Below are 25,092 nucleotides of genomic sequence, written 5' to 3' on the forward strand. Positions count from 1 at the left end.
TTAAACGTGATTGTTATGTTTCAATTCCATGAATTGATACGGCACGTGTAATGTAGTATTGTTATGTTCTACTAAAAGATGTCCTCGTCTCGGAGATGCTCCAACGACTAACACCGTTTCACCTTTCAATAACACTACTTCTCCTTCCCCTTCTTCTGAAATGGGTTTATAAATCGGTAGAAGACATGCCAACGACTTTGTTCTTTAGATTTCTTTTTTTGTCTTTCCTTACCTGGGAAAGGCATCTGCATGATCCTCGTTTGAGGATATCCTATTTTTGTATTACCAGCCACAGTGTAAGATCTACTTGGTGGTAATGGTGGTGGACGTTCCTTTAGCAAAATAAAATACAATTATATTATACAAAAGTTTACAAATCTATAAAATTTGTTTTAGCAAGTTCGAATAGTTATATTAATAGAAACAAAATTATATATTTCAAGAGTGTTAGTAAAAATGTTAAACCCAATTCTTTGATGAAAAATATTCACCATAAATATAAATCTTATAAAATTGTGTAATATTTTGAATTATATACCAAATCAAGTCCAAAAAGTGTACAAGTTTGCTGAATCATTTTTTGATCGGCACATTTTTCCGAAGGATCTGGCGGAGGTGTTCCAGCAATTGGTTGTGGTCTAGGACGAGTACCAGTTCCAGTTCCTGTTCCAGTTGTAACATTTCTTTGAACGGTTCCCGTATTACCAGTTGTTGCTTGTTGAAGTTTTTTCTGACCAATGACCGTTGACACACACATCGTTCTTCTTAATGGCCATCTTCTTCGTACTCTCCAACCTCTCCACGTAGTCTAATCAACAAAATATTATTTCTTTAAAAATAATATCAAAAGAAAAGAATAAAAAAGGTTAGACTTAACATTGAATTACCTGGATAACCGTAGCAGCTTTCCTTCTTGTTTCCGAACGTAAGCACTCAAGCTGTTGACGAATACCCTCGCTAAGGAAAATGTGTCTCTTTCCGAGTGCCCAACTAGTACTAGCTCCAAATTTATTTTTCAATTGTTGGGCATTCTGTAAAATAAGTTTGGTATCCTCGACAGCTTGTTCTTCAGCACGACGTAGCTGTTTGAAAGGTGCGATCAATCTGTACCTCGCGTTAAACGCCTTGAATCTCATCCTATGCGGATAACCTGATCAATAAAAAGGTGGATTTATTTTTAATTGTATTTTTTCTTAAGATCATTCCGAGATCATTAGCTACAAATTATTATCTTTATAAGATTCAAATAAAACAAGGAACATCTTTTAAGACTTGAATAATCCCATAACTGAGATTTACTTATACATTGACAATCATTAAATTAATTATGAAGTTATAGTATTATTAAATTAGCAAACTATAAGTGTTCATGATAATCTACGTACCACCAGCCATTAAATTAACAGTTTCAAGAACTTGCAGAGAACGTATTTGCCTCATCGCTACACCTCTATCCAAATGCATAGGAGTTTCAGTCCCATTGCTTCTGATGCATCTAACAAAATGCGGCCTAGCATGAACCAAAGTTCTCAACAGATTGTCCAACCTCGTGTGAAAATCTTGAGTTAACGTTGAAATTGGTTCATCCCCGTTTAAACTGAGAACATTCATGATATTTCTGTTACACATATACTTGTATATATTTGATTTTTAAATTTAGAAGGTAAAGACAATTGTCTTACAGATCCGTATGGGAAGTCGGTGATATCCTAAAACTGACACCTCTCGGAACCGTATCATTTGCGTACAAAGCTTTCAGTTCACTGCCAAACAAATGAGTAGCGAAACCAAAACTGCAAGTATGTTTGTAAAATACTGCGACTAAATCATCGGGAACAACATCCTTGTTGGTGTCTTTAAAAATACATCACATTTTATTACTAATTTGAAAATGTCGATTTTGTAAAAGAGAAATAAAACATATGGTTTTTGCTTACCTAAAAAGTCTGATGCATCGTACGTGACTCTGCCAGCAAAATGTTGAATCCCGAAAGATCTACAATCTACTGGTCTAGGTTCGAAGAGTCGAGGATTTTGCTTGTGTTGAACTTTCACCTTAGCTACGTAACTTTCCGCAGTACCACGTATTGAACATTCTACGTCCAACATACTGAGCAGACCGGTTCGCTGAAAAGATCGATAAATTTATAAAAATAACCAATTACAATATTAAATCAAAAACATGGTTAGAATTTACATAACAAATAACAAAGTATCGCTATTTTTTATAAAAGTTAGATTTTTGTACTCACCAAAGAAGAAATGAGATCGATACAAGGTACATTGTCAACATAATCCACCTCAACGTCACACCTAATACCTTCATCGCGGCAACTTTCGATAGAACTTTTAAATATGTGTGTGTTATAAAAATGTTGCATAGTCTCGGCACAGAGATTTATACAAAGGTGTTCCAATTGACTTGGTTTGGGATCTTCGAATCCGAACATATCTAAAATTCCTATAAAACCATCTGTGGCATGTCTCACGGCATTATTTAAAGCTGTCATGCTCCTTGAACCTGTCCCACCTAACAGTAACATGGATGTGTACACGGAAAGTTCAAAATTATTAGTTCTTTACTTGATATAAATATAATTTGATAAAGTTTTCATACCAGCAGAGCTGCCGATAGTGGAGGCATGCTGGCTGGTGACTTCGGCTTGATTGTGAACAGACTCGTTAGAATCGGATGAAAGAGTTCCGAGTGTTGATCCTAATCTTTTTAAACTATTAGCTCTTCTGACAATGGTTGCTACGGTGCGACAATAAAGAGCTTTGGCCAGGGAATCTCTCGTCATGTTTGACTATATTAATAAATTGGTGTAGAAGTATATATAAGAGTTGGTTCATAGTTGGGCAAATAAAAAGATAAGTAAAGAAATATAACTGTACCATGTTTGCATCGCAAACCGATTTAACCAGTTGTCCTCGAGCATTGTGGGTTCTCGAAGTAAGACCTCTGAGAAGAGCAGGTGGTGGAACCCCCAAAAGTGCAGCCACTGAAGCGAGTTCATTTTCTCCGATTACACCAACCTCAACACCAGGTCCGTCGGTGAATCCCACGTTACCGAGAATCAACACTGCAGCTAGTACTCTTACAACATCGAGGAAAGGTATACCGAGAACACCTAAAACGACAAAGAGAAATAAATAGATTTCTTAGCTGGATGTGTTCGAGCCCTTTGAAGATAACTGTTTTTGTTCCCTACACTTACCCAAACATGCTTTCCAAGCTTGAAATCTTATCGCATCTTCGGCTTCGTCCTGTCGAGTATCACCGTTTTGTAAGTACCTCAAATTTTTAAGATTATATCCCTCCAAATTGAGTTTCACTATAAAACGAAATGGTTGGTAAAAGAAAATGTAGATAAAATCGAGTGACGTTTCAGAAACACAATAACAACCTCTTTCTTCGTGAGACAATCCAGCCAACATCTGATAAAATATATGATAATTTTTCTCATCTGGTAATGGTCGGATCACTCTAGTCTGATCCAAGAAATAGCAATGAATTTTCGTTCTGTACAATGCCCCGTCGGTAACTTGTACCTCGATGAAGTGACCCTGAGAAAAGTAATGTCACATTAAAGTTGTTCAATTTTCTTCTCGTGATCGCATTAATAACTCACTATTCTCGAACTTTCCGAGTTCGTGGCAGTTTTAGCAGATCCCAAAGATCTAAGAACCGTGAATGCAGCTGCCAGATGTTTAAAAGCGTCTGTTTCCGGGCCACCGCCAGCTACGTCGAAAAGTTGCCGAAGTAATAACATTGAGGCATACGTTTTCCCGGATCCGCTCGTTCCTAAAGAAAATTCATTCAAAGATGACTAACTCCTAACTGTAACTGACTCCAAACTTTTCAATTCGATGTTGTTTTTTTTTACCAGAAAGTATTATCGCTTGTGGATAGCCAGTTTCTGATTGTTGCCTTACGGCTTCCTGAACGACCCTGTTCAATTGTGGCGCTAATGGTACGGCCCTGGTACTCGTCAAGGTCAAGGGATTTCCAACATCCGTATAGGGATTGATGCTGACCAAGATAGGACCCACGTTTGTCTACATTTAGTATATCAAATTTTCAAATTACTGAATATTAAATAATTTCGAAAGGCAGTAAATAAATACTCAAATTTTGTATTTTTGGAAATTTTCATATTTCCCAAGATACAAATTCTTCGAGTGATTTAATCAGTGAGTAATACTTATCTCTTAAAGGTTTCATAAAATATTTATAACAACGTTTACGCAATGATATCGTAAAATGTGGACACTGTATAGATCTCGATAACGAGCATTACAGCATAAATTTCTATATATATATATATCTTGTACTCGACATATGTTCCAGTGCACTTATATAAATCATTCATGACTCTATCACCTACATAAAGTACAATATTTTTGTTCACGTCTCAATGACTGAATCGGAGCAAGACGAATCAAAGTAACGCAATAATGTTTAAACAGCCTTAGCAACAGCGATTAATACAGCAGGAAAGAGATATACAAGCTTAGTTTGTAAGTACATCGATCTAAGATGATGTTTTTTACGAAACATATTTATTTTCTTAAACTCACATCAGTAATATTACCAAACTTAGAGAGAATGTAAGGTATGTTCGAATAAAAGTGAAAAATCACGTACCAAGTCCTTAAAAATTGGGACAGATGGGACGTCCAAATGAAATATGGGAAAGAGCTGGGCACGTAAAAGACCGAAGGAAAAGAAAGAAGGTAGGAAGGTGTAGAAGGCGGGGCACAGGATGAAGACTCAGGACCGCGAGGGTCCGATGAGCTTGATTGTTATTAGAAGTCTGCTAGAGAAGGTAAAGCGGCACACAGAGAGCAAAGAAAAAAGTTAAAAAAAAATAAAAAAGGGACGAAAAAGTGGATGGGGAGAAAGAGAGAACCGGTCTGGTGTCGGGGGCCATCGAATATCTTGAAAAGAATGAGGGGAGATGAGAAAAAAGGGGAATTGGAAAGAAGCCTAACTTAAGAGCCCGTAAACAGATTACACACACACACACACAACTGAGAATATGTGTATGCAAGTTGGGCTGATGACCAAATAGCATTTTTATTTTCAAAAAAAGAAAATGAAAATACAATGCAAAGAAAATGAGATACTGTCTGATCATTTAAGATGAACAAAAATCATAAACTCTTACATCATTTTCTAAACATAATAGTGCATGTTCTATTAATGTTTTACATCGACACATAAAATGTGTTCTTTTGATGTCGGTGCTGGTTGTTACTCGTTTCAGTTGAATGATCAAACTTTTTCTTATCGATGACGAAAAGAATAAAAGAAAGAGTGGCTATCCGGTTGCCACCAATTAGGGAGTAACCGTTTCTCTCGCAATTGGGTGAACGCTATCGAGTTTTTGTAAACTAAAGGCGTAGTCTACCTTTCGACGATGTTTCCTCTCTTTTGAATGACCTATTGAGAAACTGTCTGTTTTTTCCATCGGTTTCCTCGCAAACACCGACCGATGGAGATCGTTCACGTTTCTTGAGAAAACCGATTGAGAATAGGCTCGATGATGATTTAACGGTTAGACGTTTCGAATTAATTGGATCTCTCCTGCCTTTATAATATTGAATTCTATATTTGGAAAGTAACCTCGTGCTAATTTCGTCATTTTAAAATTAATACCAACAGGAGAAAGATCTATACTGTCTAAATCTAAGTTTAGACATATGATATTTTCATCTATTTTTGATATGAACATTTATAAAATTACTAATTTATCTTATTTGATAATATTTTGGTTTTATCAAAAACCGGTTAATGAATTTATAAAGAACGAAATATTAATTAACGTATAGTTTATCTGAGTGATTGTATTATAGAACAGTTGTAATTAGGTACATCACCCTAATGGTAAATATAGTATTTAAAAAAAGTCAGGAAGCAAAGGAAGAAATGCGGAAAAGGTTGGAAAGGGAATCAACAGAGTGTGAATGGCGAAGCGTTCGAAAGGAATGCGAGCTTGCCACCTGTGCGTGGGCCAGCACGTGTGAAGGGACAGGGTGAATTCTCAGCGTTGCTTTATCGACGCGTATACAAGCGTTGAAATCGTGCGTACGCTCATGTGTGAGTACCAGTTGAGTTCCCCACCCTTTTGCTCCACTTGCATTCCAACGAAGAACAGCGCCAGAGCTCGTGCGTGCATGCAATCGTGAGCTCCTACATATAACCGTGTAAAAACAGCCTGAAGGGTTTCAGATTAAGGGGCCCCGTATAAACTAACAGGAAATCTTTTTTCGTTTATCCAGTATTTGTTTTAAGTTTCATTTCAATAAATCGTCGCGCATTTAACAAATTAAATTTTTACTTTAATCAAGTATCTATGCTATGAACAAAATTATCTTATACTTTTTTGTATTACGTCTTCTATTAATCCTATTTGATTACGGGTGTCATTTTAATTGACTTTAATTCTATACAAATTTTGCAACGAAAACTTCCAAGTAATCTGTATTTGATTTAATTACACATCTGTTTTCGATATGAATTGTTTTTATTTTTTTCTTTTTATGTCATATTATCAAAAAAAGTTTTGAAATTTGTGCTTGACCGGTACAAGTAATAATGAATATCTTGCAATTTTGATTTAGTTTAACCAATCAAGATAACAACCTATCGTATTTCAATCATTCTAGTGTAATACGTTCAATACTTCAACACGTAATGGAGAATTTATCCAATAATTTTGATCCATTTTTTTCCATATCAATGAATATTTCTATTTTTATTAAAAATAACAGGAAATCGAGGCAGAAAAATGTAGCGATGTTTTTGAATAAAAGTATCAACGACATCAAGGATCAACTGATCATACAATAGTACCTTACTAAATAGATATAAAATAACAATAACTATCATTTGTGTATTAATTAAAAAGAAATAAATATTTCTATTATTCGAATCGGTTAAAATATTGCAATAATAATTACCGATTACGTTTATCATTTAAATATAATACTCGTTTGTTCTCGAATTGGATAATCAAAATTGAAGACTTACGTGATATTGTTTAGCACAAAAACGAGCCTGGAGGCATTTGAGTACCGCGTCCTCCGTGAGAGGTCCGGGTAAATGAATGAGATCGTCCAAGGCCGTGGAGGTCGGAGGACCAGTGGTGGTTGGTGTGGTAGCTTTTGGGAGACATCGATGCTGGCCTTGATTACTCTTAGCGTTCTTCACGTCGGCGATAATACTGGAGATTGGGGGTGATCGTAGGCAACCAAGGGCTGTCACGCAAGATACTATACCATCATCCGACACGCCGTTGTGCCGCTTCGTTGGATCTAAATCTAACCATCCAACGTTACCATTATACTTCAATATCCCATCACAACTGTCCCATCCTAACAATAAGAAAATTTCGGATCAATTATTTTCAATGATTTTATTATCAAACGAATGATGGTATGAGAACATGGATTATCAAAGTTGTAAATACTATACAGGGTGGTAGTTATTTAACCGATATAATTTTAATAACTTTCATAATATTAATTATTTTCAAAAATTACTTTCAAACAAATATTTCGTAGTTAGAGTGAGAAAAAAAAGTATTTAATGTCCTCATACAGGAAAACAGATAAAATGTCACTTAAGTTTAGTTTTGATTAATTTTATATTACTACTATTAAAATAGAAATATGCGAAAGTATGTTTTAGTTACGTGTATCTCGTCATATTTTTTTATTGAGATTTTTATTTTTGTTTTTTTTATTTCATTTTTTTTTGTTTTAAAAACGATTACGATCGAAGATATTACACTGATGGGAAATGGTCCATTAGCGGAGGCGTATTAACGGAGAAACGAGGATATTACGTGTTACACGAGGATTTAACGTTAACTCGGACGAGCGAGTAGATGGACGTCCCGTGTCGCGACACACACCCACTCTCCCTCCTCCCACAATCCCATCTCTTCCCTAGATATATGTATAACTATCTAACACGCGTGCTTGTATATATCGGTGTCTTTATACCCTATGACGACGAAAATCGATCACTTTCGATATAGGTTCAATCTACGAGATTCTTTACTTGAAAATATTTGCAATATTGATACCTTTCCCTTCCGCTTTATTAAAGTTCAGTTAATCGACACGACGATTTATTTTTCCTATTTTTGATACTCGTCGATTTACATTTTTCAATCCAACCTCTTTAAAGGTTGTAACAATTTTTTAACATGCCATGCTGCTTGACAAGCATATATAATAGATACATTTTTTTCAACATAAAGAATTATATATTTTCTTGTAATAATTTTGTTTACTTTTCCATGGGAATATATATATATATATATGCATATGTATAGTAAAATTGTACTGAAACAAAAAGAAAAGAAAAGAAAACTATTTAATAGGACGTAATAATTACGTGTAGTTATATAATTAGAATTCTAGAAAAAAAAATAAGTTAAATTCATATGGGCGTATGTTAACTCGTTAATAATATCCAAGCATAGCAGTGAATTATCGGAGAAGATTAGTTCGACCATACTAACCAGATATGAAATTATTCGCAACAGTGGCGTTGTGGCTGAGTGTGTTCGTAGAGGCGTGATTGACGTGAGGATGAACGATCGCGGATGCCGTGAGCGTGTGACTGGTGGAATGGTTGGACGAGTGACCATTCGGATGGCCGATTCCATGGGATACCGTGAATGCAGGTGGTAAGCTGGTCCTTGGTGGTACGGCTGGTGCTGGCGAGGAAGGTGCACCATTACCAGTACCACCACTACCAGTGTTGTTATTAACACCAACACCAACAACAGAAGTACCCTTCTCAGGATTTTTCGACAGGGCACCTTGCGTTCCTGGTGACGGCACTGAACCACCGTTTGGAGGTTGGCTTACATGTAGCCGGTTCCTCAGGGTCACCAGTTCCGTGCTCAGGCTCTTTAGACGTTGCTGTAGGTGTACAGCTTCGTTCGAGGACGAAGCATCTGTAATGAAAGCAAACAGGAACGAATTATTAATCATCTCGATCGCGTAAATAAAATACTCAATGAATTGATTTTTTTTCTTCTCTCTTTTTTTGTTTTTCCAAACTAATTTCAGTTACGATAGTATTTTACACTCAAAAGGTCTACGGACTCGTGACCTTGTTAAGAAAATATCCGACAGAAAGAGAAGGTTAACGTTAAGTATATTCCGTTCGATCTAACTACGCGATTATAAATTTAAATTCTCTTTCATAGTTCTAATCTCTCATTAAATGTATATATTTTCTATTTTTGCTTTTCTTTTGTTGTTGTTGTTGTTCGATTTAAAAAATCCTTTTGAAAAGAAAAGTAGGCCAGTAAAAAGTTGTTATCCTCCTCCTCCTCCTTCTCCTCTTCCTGTCGTTAATGTATTGACCAGAAAACTGGTTTACGCGAAACACGTTCTGCAAAGGAGCATTTAGAAATTTATTCTAAGCGTCTACTAACAGTAGACAACAACCCATGTCATATTGGACTTAGGAAAGTATTCGAACATTAGCATACCTTCTTGTTCTTATATATTTGTAAGACCAGTTATAAACGGGGTACCTTAGTCATTTAAAAATATTCGTCAATATATATATTTATTGATCTCTTACGAAACACCTATATCCTATTTATTGATCTTAATTTTAAAACGCGAAAAAAATAAAATAAAATAAAATTATATTTGTTATAGAAAAATACGAGTCCTGACGCACGGCTTTATCAGAGATATTTAATCTAGTTTTTTGTTTTTAAAAATATAACTAATACTGATATGATACATGTACGAAATATTCTGAACGCGAGTTTAATTCTACCTTTTATTACACGCATAAATTATCTGATTTGGAAAGTCATAGCCGAGTTAATGACACTTTATCTCTTACAAATAAATAAATATTTCATTCATTGTGACATGGATAAGAGATTAACAATCGAAATAAAAAATTTATATTTAAATTGATAGTTGTATGCATACACACACACGTATGTATGATAATGTTTAATATGTATCATAAGTATTACAATATTGATATTTGAACAATTTCATATTTTTATTTAAATGTTTAATAAATTGATGGATAATTATGATACTGATTAGAATACACTGTCTTAATGAGCGGAAACATTTCATTTCATTTTTTTTGAAAAAAGGAAAAGGAAAAGGAAATCTAATCATGAACCAGGAGATGACTCTTGCATGATTCAACTTTGATTTAACCAGTATTGTAGCTCGGATTAACGGGATTCGAGGAAGGTCGTGAAGCCACCTTTCGCATTAACAGTCTTGCTGCTCGTACAGTTAAAATAATAAAAAGAGAATGATACAGAGAAAAAGATAAAATACAATTTTTGTTATCAAGAGGTATATAATCCTGTGCTGTTAATTATAAAAAGAAAATAAATAATAAAGATAAAAAATGTCTCGAAAAAATGTTAGCAACGTATTAAACCACCGATTTATGACAATTTTGAGGAAATTCAAAATGCATATTCCATAAAAAAAACACAATTAAATTCAAATACCAACGAATAATAAATTAAAAACGATTTTAGTAATGAGAAGGATAAATAAACGAATAAAAATAATAATTAAAATGTGTGTGTGTGTTAATAAAAATATAATAAACCAAGCTGTCAAAAATAATTGAATTTATCCAATTAATCCAATTGTTTATATACATATAATAATGACAAAATTATGTATGAAACAAAGAGGTCAATTAAAATTTCTTTTTCCAAAAATCAGAGTCAACGACTATCTTTTTTTATCAACCGAGAGAAAGAGAAAAAGCGGGGTAGGGTGAGGGAGAGAAAAAATATAAGAGGAAGGAAGACAGTAATCAGCAAGTTTTTTTTTTCTTATCAAGTTCAATTATCATCCCTCAGAATTTCTACCCTTCGATTGGTCCTTCTCATTGTTCCCATTCGATCTAGACGAAAAAAAGGAGAAAATAAGGGACGAAAAAAAAGAAGCACACGATTTACTATCGTCCACGACCATCGACCATTCTCCTATCCCTTCTTTTCTACGTTAACATCCCTTCTGGATTACCTTCTTTGCACTCCCTCTATTCAGGTATATCGACATAGTCGTTCGACCATTTTCATTCATCTTCACCCCACGCAGCAACTTCCCAATGCCTTTAACATCTCACGTCGCTACCTTTCCTGTTTGCCAGATAAGGGATACGAAAAAGGACTCGAAAAATATTTCGTGTCAATCTTAAGTATAATCTCTTATCTTAAAAGACATATTTTTTTATGACATTCTGAGTTTATATTTATCGAGTAATTTTTTTTTTTTTGTTAACTATTAAGCTTTATCTATTCAATCATTTCCATATAAAGATAATTTTTCCTTTTAATTTTTAAGACAAATATTTTCACGACATTTTCGATTAACTAAACTGGAAATTTCTAATCTTGTTGAAGATATTTACAAAAAATAAATCATATTTAAATACTGATTAATTATTTTTACGATGTTATTTTTTTTTTTTTTAAAGCAATTAAGATTCTTATTCGATTTCAATGAGAATTATTGATTAGAAATTTCTAGTCGTAATATATTTAACTGTAAGTTGATGAATAAAAGTGAAGGCATTTAATAGATCATTGAAATATTAATTAGCTGTCATTAGGATATTTATAAATAATCAATTGATTCCTTTGTCGGTCATTGTTAACTTTTATGGCATTAAACGTGTTAAATACATTTTTCTACAACTTTTTAATTACTTTTTTAATCAGTCAGCTTTTACATACGTAAAATTATTTATTATTGATATTGATATTGAAAGAAATAATAGTTCATTTTCTCGAAGAAAATATTTTCGTCAACTTTAGTAATCAGAAATACTCCGATGCGTCTTATTCGTACTTCGTCCTAGTTTCATCAAAACTTTGTGATAGCTAAGTTTTACCGGTTCGTGATAATTTGTGCAATGATTCTCTTCTCGTTCAAACCGCTTTCGTTACGTTACGACTTCCGGATAGGAGATCAGTTATATAACCGGTTCTCGGATCTGAAAATAAGTTATTTAACACCGTAATATAGAAACAAGAACTCAACACTATCTAGATGTTTTATTAACATTTTTTTGCTCTAGTCAACCATTGTATATCGTATTTTTCTTAACGTGGGATCGTTTCGATATTCATGTAATAATAATAAAGTAATAAAAATAATAATAATGCATGACTGACGATGTAAAACGTATCTATGAATGATAAAAAGGTTCTTTTTTTTTTTTTTTTATAAATATTCTCTCCAACGAATAACTTTACGAGTATAATAAAAGTTTACGTAACACGTTCACCATGTACTTGTTCGATAAATCAGTGAGAAACTTTAGTAACATTTATGAGATCCTTCTCTCGAAAATCTTCTCAAAAATAATAATAGCAAATAATTATGATTACTTTTTTGTAATAAAAATATACCACACCTTTACATGTTAATAATTAACGAGGTATATATGGATTTAGATATTATTTTTATCAAATTTAAAATGTCAAATTACAATTAACGAGAAAAAATAAATATGTTAACTTGTTCTATAAATAAATGAGAAACTTTTGGAAATAATTAGAAGGCTTATTAATATTGAAAAATATTTTCATATCAGTTAAAATTAAAATAATATTAATAGTATAAATATTTACAATATAGAAATTGTCAGGAATTTAAATGCAGCATAAATGAATAGAATCTAATTAGTTAATGATATAATATGATTGAGAGTATGTATGCAAATGATTTTTAAACATTGGTCTGTTCGAAACCACGTAAATGTATAACCAATAATATTTGAATTTCGTGTATATCGATCCGTGTCGATCGACAAGCAGATCAAATAAACAGAAGACCATACGTGGAGATTCGATTTGGTGGCTGACCAACCGATGCCACCTATGCATAAGCCACAAAATGTATCGTCCAATGTATAACGATGTCAATGGGATCATCGTGCCACTGCTATATCTTATTTCAAAACGTTTGCTATATCTTGGTATTAACGTCATTGATAATATTATACAAACTGGTGTTAGATAAAAAATATGAAAAAAAAAGAAAAAGAATAACCGTTTAACTTTTGCATTAAAATACGAAGAAACTTGTTTCACGAACGAAATACCTTTGTTTAAAAAATCAACCAAATAAAACGTCAATAAATAACGGTATAATTAAATGGTAATTAATATTAAAACACAAATTGAATCTTATTTGAATGTTTATTTTGATAAGTTAAATGAAGTACGTAGGGATTAGAATTTTTGTTTGTTCCCCTATTTGCAGCTATTAATTTATTCAATACAAAGCAATTAATTTATTAGGACATGTCCGAACAGCGTGACGTATTAGGTAAATAGTTTAATCGGACCGACGTAACATTTAATCACTCGTATATACTCGTTAAGCTGCTATCGAGTTATCCCTCATTTTCCGATCCTTCGTAACGAGAGTATGATCGATCACAAGCGAAAGCTTTGAGGGATAAAAGAGAGAATGAGTTGATAGTTCATGCTCGTAAGCATCTGTTTATGTATGTGTATCTGATTGGATATGTGTGAATGTATGTATGTGTGTGTATATGTAATCCACAGAAAGGAAACTGAAAGGGCAGGAAGACGAAAAGAGAAAGAATTTGGAACAGGTATACGTTCAGGTCCTCCTACTGCTATGGGAATTAAAATGAACAGGTACCTTCGAATGCTATTCGAAGAAAACCACGTCTTCGTATTCTTTTCTCACGGCATTGAATGTCTATAACCAATTCGGTATAATATAAACGTACTAGTTTATCATTATTTTATGTTTATAATTATATAAAATTATTTATTTACTCATAGTTGTAATTTATGTAAAATATTGTTATTTGATTAGTTAAAAAAAATCATTTTAAACAGAATTATTTTGGACGATAATTTTAGAAATTTGTTATCTTTGTTTTTAATTTTATGTGTCGATATTATTTCATTTATTAATATTACTTACAGTCAAAAATTCTTGTTCTTTGTTTCATTCGATAAAATTTAATCAGATTTATTTAGCTAATTGAAAAAATTATCTTATTTTTATCATTGCAAGAATACGAACAATTTACAAATATGAATAAATAGTAAAATACTAATGTTAAATAATTGTAGAATATGTTTAATAACAAATAAGAGATATTGTTAATAAAAAATAAAACTACCGCAAGATAAAAAAAAATAAAAAAAATAAAATAAAATATTCAATTCGAATGCAAAGTGGTCCATTAAGGAGAACGCACCTACGCAGTGGGCTCAAGTTTATCTTACGGTGATCATCAAAAAGGAAAAAAAAGCTCTGAAACGTGTCTACTGCGTGAGAAGTCCAGGAAAACTAGGTTCTAAGAACCCTCAAATATATACAGGGTGAAACGAGAACACCCACTAATATTTTCCTATTTTTTAAAATGTACAGTTACATTTTTTCGTTAAATACTTCACTCTAAAAAAATATAAGTATAATAAAGTAATTTGAAATAAACAAAGAATATTCGAGAAAATAATACCTTTTTCAAAATGTATATAGGGTGACTCGATTAAATGAAAACAATTAGATTATTATTCGTAAATAAAATACACACACGGTAAAATATTTTTAAAATTATTAATCATACTTATACCAAAAATATATATATTTATTTATTTATTAAATAAATAAATAAATATATTTTCTAAATCTGATATTGAATAAATTAACAAAACATTGTTAATTGCACCTATTTAAGTATTTTACCCTATATACTGTAATAATTATATTCAATATATAAATATGTGGGTTTCGCAGGACATCGATGTATTGTCGATAGGTTCCTTTTTTAAGACCTTTCGAGCGAAAACAAACCAGCTTTATGTCTCCCCTAGCTTTGCTGGTGCTGGTGCTGCTGCTGCTGCTGCATTTGAACGGCTACAAAGGAGCATCGGCTTGGTAAAAAAGAGAAGCAGAAACGCGGTGGGATACTCGAGTCGAAGCTGTGGGCCCACAATGCAACACGACCTCGAAGTCTAATCAGATGCGGGTTAATCCCAACGACGATCTTCCTTTATATACCTTTAAGCATCACCCACACAGACACACGCACGCACACTTACCCCCTCCCCCTTCGTTTGTCATTTTCCATAGAATACTTTTTCCGAAAATTTCCAAAAGATTTATATATTTCGTAAGAACATGAAAAAATTTCAAATTAAATGCATCATATTCACAAAAATTGTTGTTAGTCGTATATTTAATTGGCATTTGAAAAAATACAATGTGTGACGATTTGATACGGTTCGAAAGATATTATTTATATTAAATATCGATATATTTAAAATAAATTTATTTTTGTAATTTAAGAATATTCATTGTGTTAGTATAAATCATGATAATAATAAGAATAATAATTTTGTAGATAATACAGAAAAGAGATTGAATATGTGTGTATGTGTGTGTGAAGCAACTGAATATATAGGGTGATACAATAGAATTGTTGATCAACGGTATAAAAAGATTCAATTATGATTTTTTTGCCCGCCAAAACGGTTTGTTATAAAATTGAATAACTGTTATGCCGACTATGAAATAGCAATACTACCGTAACGACCTTGCACGAGACACGTTATCAAAGCAGGAAGTACAAGCTCGAATAACGGCGACCAAATACATGCTTAAGGATAGAAGGAGAGTAAGAGAGAGAGAGAGAGAGAGAGAGAGAGAGAAAGAGAGAAAGACAACACAAACGTTCCGTACTGCGAGATTTCTAAACAATCTGCAGAAACGCTGGTACTCCTACGAGTTCTAACTCCTATGCCAAATCCGCATTGGATAGTACCTACATAAACGCGCCCACCGGAAAGCTCATTACCATAACGCTGCATTGTAATTTCCATAATTATATCGTAGTCATCGCGATATTACTGTAGGATAAATGTCGAGTTGCCGTGTCTTTTCGACTCTCGAATTAAAAGAATCGAGAAAAATAAAAAAAAAAAAAAAAAAAAAAATAATGAACAATAACAAAAGTAAATATATCAGTGCTCATCGTATAATAATGGTTTATATATAATTGTGAAAGCTTCCTAAAGTTTTCTGTTTAATTTAAAACATACATTTATCGAGTTCTCTTCTATCGCGATGGTTGGTTGTTCGAAATTAAAAATATCTCATGTGAATTATCGAGAAATCAAGTTTTCTCTCTTTCTTGGATTATTCCTTAAAAAAAATAATTGAATTTTTATAGATTAATAAATGATCACTCGAAAGTTGATTATTGTTTAGAATATTAGCAAGTATTCGTTTTAAAGTTGACATTTATCGGACAAAATAAATAATCGATTAAGTGATTACTTTGAGATACATTATCTCTCAGACTTTTTTATTTATTATTATTATTTAATTACTTATTACATAAAAATGCATTTCCATTGATACGATTGTTCCGACCACTTGACGACTAAAAAAGATACACATCTATATTCCATTAAACACACATTATTATTATATTTTTAAGATAACTATTATATTATTACATTACTGAAAATAATCAAAATTCTCGAAACAAAGTTAATTGTTAAAATTACTTCGTATATTAAACTACGCAAATTCTCTCGTCGTATTAAATCTAATTTCTCAATAAAAGTAATAAAAAAAAAATCATCGTAAAGCTTGTAAACAATATACAGACAATCGAGTTAGCATTCAAGTTATATAACGAGGAATAATCTTGTTCAACGTTTGTCTTATAAACGAAATTTCATCGTACATTTAGCCTAGTCTGAAGAAGAAGACGACGAGAACGAGGACGACGGTGTGCATGTCGCATAACACGGGGTTGGAGGGACAAAGAAATTGGAAAATACGCGAGTCTCTCTGCAAGAGAAATAGAGAGAAAGAGAGAGAGAGAAGAGAGAAGAGAAAGCAAGATATTCCGAGCCAGGTATTCTCTTCTCTTCTAGAACATGCTATATAACACATACAAGAGCATGCGACATCGATGCCACGCGATGTCTCGTATCACGATAAACGTTTCGCATTTGCATATCGAAATTATACGCCGAAAGTAAATGGTTGGAGAGAAAAGTAAAGGGAAGAAAAAAAAGAGAAAAGAAGGAAGGAGCTGCTGGAAGATGGAAGGGGTCGAACAGCGATAAGGGGGAGGGGGAGGAGGGGGAGGAAGCGAAAGCTCTCCTCTCTTCTTCCTTGCTATACGAGATCATACGAATCCTTTTAACAAAATACGTACCCATATTTAATACACCTATATTAAAATGTGTATATATGTGTATATACAGTATGTCCTTGAAAGAAATGATTACCTTCACAAAAATAGCCTCGTCGATCATGCCCGGTGAAAGTTCCATTAATGAGTCAAGTGTAATGGAAAGTGTTGTTAAACGTACGATTATTTAAACGAAGCCTTTCTTTTGTCTTGTTTTCTACTTCTTTAAACTGGTTTAGAAATATAATGTGTTTTTGTATATATATATTAATATGGTTATTTATATTATATTTACTTTCTATTAACAGTATTATTTTTGGATTGATCTATTTTTTAAGAGAATGTTAAATGTTTACGAGAGTAATCTCTTTCATTTGGTATAAATTGTTGGATTAGTATTATAAAGAAATTTTCAATGGTTTATATACATATATTATATTGTTGTAATATTATTAATAAACAAATCGTTTGTTTATTAATATAAATATTAGGATCATTTTCTAGACACCTTCGATAGATATTCATCCACGTAGGAATATTAATTCGTATTCGAGAAGATAGTAGATATCGTAGGGTTTGTAATCGAGCTTGCATGTACGTTCGCGTACCAATCAGAAGATAGATAAGGGGGAACTAGACATAGGCTGTGCTAGAGATCGGTGGAAATGTTTGCTCGCTTAGGCCGTTGCCCCGCATAAATCTAAGTCTAAGGATTGCATGTTGGATGCTGTGTAGTAGAAAAGAGAATCTCTCTCTCTCTCTCTCTCTCTTTCTTCTCTTTTTAACACATATATTCTAACAAAAATTGAAAAAGAATAACAAGGAGAAAAAAAAAGAAAAAATAAACAGAGATGCACAAACGAATAAACATAACTAAAGGATGATACACAAATATAAAGATCTCAACGATAAGTATAGTTTAAATCTGTACAACATTTAATATTTGAATAAAGCAACAGAAATATTTAGTTCATCAACAACGTTAATAGCTTAGTGGTACACCTTCAAGAAGATTATTCATTTTCAAATATTACATTTTATTCAATAATAAGTTCGTACAAAATGAGATCGTAGTTTGTTCTCAGATAGAATTTTGATAAATGCATCCCCTTATTATATTCAACTAAAGATCTCATTTATAATTTGTATATTATTTAAATATAAGTATATATCTCCTCAAACATACTTTTTAATATTAAAATATAAAGAAGAAAATATTAAAACAAACAAATGTTATTTATTTAGAATTGAACTAAAAATGGGGTGCACTCATCTAAATTCCTCTAGAGGCCAGATTACGACAACTCTAATATCTTTATCTATACATGTGTGTACATATATACATATAGATAAACAGAAACTCATACTTTCTCTCTCTCTCTCTCTTTCTCTCTCCTTCTAAATACATATACTATGCATAGATTCATGCATATAACATAGACATATACGTAAAGGAGGATTGAACTAGCAATAAGAAGAGTTTATTTCGCAAACTTTTCAAGCCAGCTTGAGTGGTGGCGATAGAGGTATATCGGATATCATCGATATTTATTTCCTTTCGGCTCGAAGGATGCTCGAGGAAGTGGATGACGTGGGCGCATAAATATTCGTGAAAAGGGGTGGTGTATTGAGAGGGATTCAGAGGAAGAGAGAAACAGAGAGAAACAGAGAGAGAGAGAGAAAGAAAGAAGATACGATAACGGCAGACTGTTCCTGACAAAGTAACGTTGACTTTATGACTACTTTATAACTACTTTGTGACGACTTCGTTAAAACTTCGAATGGATGCAAGCTGCAGCGTACACGATTATGCAAAGATGCTTGAAAGAATCGAGTTATATCGTGCGTTAGATCGTCTCTTGTTTTCCACCGAAGCATGCCCCACCGCCATGACGCATTTTCCTTAAGAAAACTACGTTAACGTCGAGACGACAAACTTCATCCTCGTTGAAAATCATGATTTGTACTCTTACGTATATATATATATATATATTTTACGTTCCGTGACTAACCCTGTATATGTATGTGTATGTATATATATATTCTCAGTTATATAAACGAAAATAAGATTCGAGACAAATGCTACACTCGTATTTTATTATCTTTTTTAATGTTCTTCTTTTTATATTCTGTTTAATTTTATTTAGTATTTAAATAAATTCTCTTATTTAATTTTTTTTTACGAATTCTATGGATGAAACAATTGACTAAGAGACAAATAAGAATTGAAATAAAAATAAATTTAATCAAATTTGTCACGATTGCAAGAAATTGTAAAATATATATATATATAGAAATTAGCATTATACTATTTATTACATTATTTTTATTTGAATCTTTATTGAAAAAGATAAGATAATCACTTTATTTCCCAAAGTAACCCTCATCAATTTCCTCTTTGGAATTCCGTTCGTTCGTATTTAAGCCGGTAACTCTGAATAATTCTCTCTATCTTTTTATTTCCCTTTCATTTTCTCCACTCGTTGACTTTAGGGAATCCCTAAGTGTTGCTTGATAACGGAAATTAGATGTATGGCTTTCTCACCGATTTACCTAACATTTGAAAATACTTAGAAGCCCTGCTTAAACTTTCTAACTTTCTTTGTTACATAAACCGATGATATTTATTATAAATCTATTATTTATCAAATACAAGATGAGAAAGAAATCAAAAGAAAATATAGAAAAATAATAATATCGAAAGAAATGAACAGAATGAACAGAAGAAGTAAATGAGAAAACAATTGAAAATTTTGTCCAACGTCATAAGTACTCTTTGAAACTTTTCTAGAGAATTTATTTCGTTATATCGATACTGTTCTCATAAGGAAAAATAATTCAATCTTTGATAAGGGGAAAAAAAGAAATAAAAAAAGAAATACGAAACAGTAAGATTGACAGATAAATAGAAAGAGAAATAAAAAGAGACAAAGATTTGTATTCTCGCTAAAGAATAAGAAAAAGGGGTTGAAACTTAAACGAAAACTTTCGAACGTCTTCCGAAGCATATAACCTTGTAACCTTAAACGCGAGCCGTCTCGTTTTTCGCTTGAAAAGAACGAAGAAGTAAAAGGGAGGAAGGGTGCACCGAAAGAAACGTTGCTAGAAAGATAAAGGTAAAGTGTAAAGGGTGAGAAAGTCGGTCGACGACGACGACTCAGCCGTAAAACTTAGGCAAATTTTATAATGGCCACCGGCGAATAAATCTCTGTCTTCTTTTTCTTCTTCTTCTTCTGCTTCTTCTTCGTCTTCTTCTTCTTCTTCTTCTTTGGTGTGAATGAAAAAAAAAAAAAAAAGAAGAAAAAAAAAGAAACAACAAAAAAAGAAATGAAAAGAAATCTAAAAGAATTTAGGGTACGTTAACTTCCAACGTTGGAATCAGAAATTTTTCTCCCCTTTTTTTTACTTTTTCGGTTAATTACATTTGTTTTGGATAATTAAATTGAGTTTTTTATTCACACTGTAATGCATATATATATATATATATATATATATACGTATACACATATTTTCTTTTTATTTCAGATAATTAAACTCGTCTTTTGTTACGGTACTAATTTATTTTATATAATTAAATTTATTTTCTGTGTAATATCCTTTTTTTTTTTAAATTAAATTTAAATAAATCGTAGGTAATTAAATTCGTTGTATATCCAAACATTAAAATCCTATTTTGTAAAGTATAATTAAATGTTCTAACAATCAATGTTAATTAACTGTCAAAATTGTATATAAGTAAACAAATAATGGTCATCAAAATCTTAAAAACTGTGATTAAAAAAAAGATTGAAGTTTAACAAATTCTGAGAAATAAATTGATGCTTTCAAAAAAAATGTGCTTAACGATAAATATAGAAAACTAAAAGTGGCTGTTGTAAGAGATAACGACACATAAATCTCATTCATTATTTAATTTTATAATAATTAGATTAATATTATTTATTTTTTGTACATATTCATTCAAGTACACTTTTTTTCCATTGTTTTCTTTTTTCTTTTCTTTTATAGTAAAGTATTTTATCGTGAATATAGAACGAAACGATTTTATATTAATTCAATAGCAGTGTATCGTATGTCCCATGATAAACCCTATAGTTTAACCACGAAAGGAAAGTGTAATTCGATGATCCACGCGATCGGAGCTGCGCGTATTGCGGCTAATGTCTCTATCAAAGCGGTGGTGGTACGCGATGTTGGAAGACCAGGAGTTAATATCGTTATGCGTCACCGAATCCGTCGTATCAACTCCTACTTTTCATCTCGATAACCTCAAAAATAGTGACGCGAACATTTTTCATCCCTCTGATAATATCCAACCTATCCAATTTTCATGGCATTCGTTTGTTTTAAAGCATTGAAAGTTATTGAAATGTTAACTTAATGTATTATTTATTTGATTCTAATACATACAAAAAGTAAAATAGAGTTTTTGTTATAGGTTAACTTTTATAGCAGCCATTTTAATTTCATGTACAGTTTTCATCCCTCTGATAATATTCTACTTATCCAATTTTCATAGCATTCGTTTGTTTTAAAGCATTGATTGTTATTGAAATGTTAACTTAATGTATTATTTATTTGATTGTAATACATACAAAAAATAAAATAGAGTTTTTTTTATAGGTTAATTCTTATAGCAGCCATTTTAGTTTTCTACATTTATTTTTAGGTATATTTTAAAAGCATTAAAATAATTTTTTTTAGAATGTTATCGATGTTTATTTATTAATTATAGTGTTTTAAAATGTTACTTACACTACTCTCTACTTGTTCTTTATTTATATAATTTTACTAATTAATTAATATTGCAGGAAAGTTTTAAAAGAGTAAAATAATAATACATTTCTATTGGTTAATAGCTTACGAAAAGGAACATGAATTTTTTATTAAAAAACCGAATTCGTCTCTGTCATAGAAAGTTAATGACCGACTTTATTTGTATATGTGTGCGAGCGTATATAATTGCAAATGTATTAGAAAAATCGAAAGAATTGTGAAAACTGCGAGCTCAAATAAATCGTCAGAAATTCACGCAATATTTTAACAGAAAAAAAAGGTGATACCAACACACATGCATATATGTATGTATGTATATAAATTAAATAATCAGACATGGCAATGTCTACGGCAGACAATTAAGATTATCGATCTATAGATCTAATTCCAGAAGATCTAATCCTTTTCTAATCCGATCATCGGAGTTAGTATTACTCGTTTGGTAATACAGCAATGACGCAGGGAATTAGATCGATAAAGATCTAATTACAAGAGACATTATACACGTTGAATTTTTCATTAGGTTCATTACCTCGAACGAGATTGTACGGAATTTAATTTTGTGAGTCATCCTGAGATGTTCCTGTAAAGTTCGTCGATCGAACGAGTATAAAAATTAACGATGAAAAGAAAGAAAAAAAAGAAACAGAAGAAACATTATCGACCTTCCAGTTCTCTTGCAAGGTCATTGAAATATTGGAAAAAAATCAAAGAACTCTCTCTTTTTCTTTCTGTCTCTTTCTCTTTCTCTCTCTCTCTTTCTTTCCTTCGTATTCTCAGTGCCGTACCTTGAAGCTTCTTCTCAGTCTCCCAGAACTTCTGCAACTCTGTAAAGTACTTGTCCAGTATGAAGACCTTCGAGAGGCCGAGGGTGGCCATCTCAGGCGTTGAGCTCACAATTTCTCCCAGAATTTTTGCTGACAACGTGATTTGATGATGAAATAACACAGTGACACGCTTCAAGCGTGTACACTAAGAGAATAAAAAACCCAGTAACGATAATCACAACAACAATAACAGCAACCACCAAACAATACCAATTCACAGATCACCCATAAACAATACAAGCCGAGAATTCTTCGTGTCTTCGGCACACTCTTCACCGCACTCGCACATTTTCGATCCTCAATGAATAAATAAAGAAGGGATAATAAGAACAATAAAGAGAATTGAGCCGCCGATATTGAGGGTTTCTCTCATATCTCGTTGGAAAATTCTCGAAATTGTTAAAAATAAGTAAATAATGGCGTAATCGATTTAAGAAACTTCGAGTAAATCATTTCAATTATTTACTATTTCCCATATGTTTGAACTCTTTCAATAAAAAAGTAGGGAAAAAAAAAATCCCAAAAAAAAGCAGATTAAAAGAACACAACAAACTTTCTTCGTTGAGGTGAACGCCACGCACGTAGTCACAGAGAAGAACGACTAACAAACAGGCAGCAGCAGCGCGTTCGACTGGGCGTCATTGTTGCTCGGAGCCCGGCTTGTTGCTCGGCGTTAGGGCCCTATCTCTTCTAAAGTGTCTTCGAAATAACTCATGTGACTCGCCGTTATAGCAGCATTGCAGTATAGCCAGCGAGCTCCGAGAGCCTGCTCGTTCGCAGGTAAGTTAGGTGGAAAGCACCAGACGGCACTCTCACCGAAGGAGTGGGAGGGAAAAGGATAGTAAATTCCAGGAGAAAAAGAGAGAGAGAGAAAGAAAGAAAAAGAAAAGTGGAAGGAGAAGAAGATGGGGGTACCACTGGTCCTCGGGACCGGACCGTAGAGAAGTCTCTTGGAACCCTAGACTCACCTCGACCTGTCTCCCCCCTACGCCCTACCCCCACCTTAAATCCCTTTCAGACCACTCTCTACCTCTTCCACAACATCATCTCGCAGCCAGCTAAGTTCGCTTTTATTCCCTTCAAAAAGATCACTTTTTGGAAATGTGTAAATATTGGCTTTGCTAGGAAATATTACAATTAGGTCTGTTTAGAAACAAAATTCTAATTAAATGTTTGAAAAAAGATATCGTATTTAATTATGAAGAGATTGTATTGAATTTTTGTTGTAAAATTACATTTTATATGTAATTCTAATTAAACAAATGTTGCCAATGATTAACAACGTTCAATGACTATTGTAGAGTAGGATTAAAAAGTTAATAAGCATTGTGTCGAATTATACGATTAATCGGAGTTACTTCTTTTCTCTCTTACTAGGTTTTATTCTATAACTTAGGGTCTTCGTTTTCTTTCATCTATTTATCTGTATACCTGAGTATACCTGTGTATACCTGTATATTTAGAAATACAATTCATCAGAATATATACATACACATATACAAAAATATAATAAGCACACAATAAAGGGCTAGAACTGAAGGCGGGGATCATTGTTGAGCGATCTTTATCTCTATCTTCCGAAAGTCACCTCTTAGGTGATTTATGTTCCCTTGGCCGACGAGTACACTTAACTTAATGCGTAGAAAACGTCGAGAGAGGCAGATCGAAATGGTTTTATTGTCTGAGGTATCCTAGCCCAAAGCTAGATTCTTAAAAATATACATTTATTTCAACCATCTATCTTCTTAGAATAAAATATTGAAAGTTATAGAACTTAGGATTTGGGTTCTGGCGTTCTGTATTTTTTAATTAACAGTAAACAGGACTAAAAAATGGTAAAGATCCAAGCCCTAATTTGACTATGATCAGATTCTGAACAATATGGTATCTTACATTTGTGAGTTAGCAAACTAATAAGGATCAAAGTAATTTAGTTTTTTCTAAAATCATCAGTTAGTCAACATGACTCTACATCATAAATATATTTCGTCACCTGATTTCTTTCTTAGACACCTTAAAGATCCGTCTGGTTCTCTTGTAACATTCATCTTTTTACAAGATTAGCTTAAGACAAATCTGAAATACTAAAAGATGTGATAAAAGAAGAGGGAAAAGGGATTTTTTCGTTATCCTCGTGGGGGATTGGGCATCCCGAGGCGCGTTCTGCCTTATAATTTTGATCTATAGTCACGAGAGGAATCCAATATGGCTGGTAATGGTGGTGGTAGTTGGCGATGCTGCTGCCGTAGC

General features: G+C 32.6%; 1 protein-coding gene across 1 annotated transcript; it reads right to left on the bottom strand.

Annotated features, from left to right (window-relative positions):
* LOC122513925 (myosin-I heavy chain) lies at positions 1 to 23,131 on the bottom strand. Its single transcript, XM_043630459.1, has 18 exons — positions 23,081 to 23,131; positions 22,804 to 22,987; positions 8,538 to 8,978; positions 7,037 to 7,380; positions 3,888 to 4,059; positions 3,633 to 3,805; positions 3,408 to 3,567; positions 3,219 to 3,335; positions 2,896 to 3,131; positions 2,618 to 2,807; positions 2,253 to 2,530; positions 1,938 to 2,127; positions 1,683 to 1,854; positions 1,386 to 1,597; positions 888 to 1,150; positions 539 to 808; positions 233 to 332; positions 1 to 155 (listed from the first exon to the last, which is right to left on the bottom strand). Exons 1-18 carry the CDS (start codon positions 23,129 to 23,131, stop codon positions 1 to 3), a joined length of 3,708 nt encoding a protein of 1,235 aa, XP_043486394.1.
* Between the last annotated feature and the right edge of the window lie 1,961 nt (positions 23,132 to 25,092).

This window comes from Polistes fuscatus, unplaced genomic scaffold (assembly GCF_010416935.1).
Source record: "Polistes fuscatus isolate 324 unplaced genomic scaffold, CU_Pfus_HIC Scaffold13, whole genome shotgun sequence".
NCBI classification, from domain to species: Eukaryota; Metazoa; Arthropoda; class Insecta; order Hymenoptera; family Vespidae; genus Polistes; species Polistes fuscatus.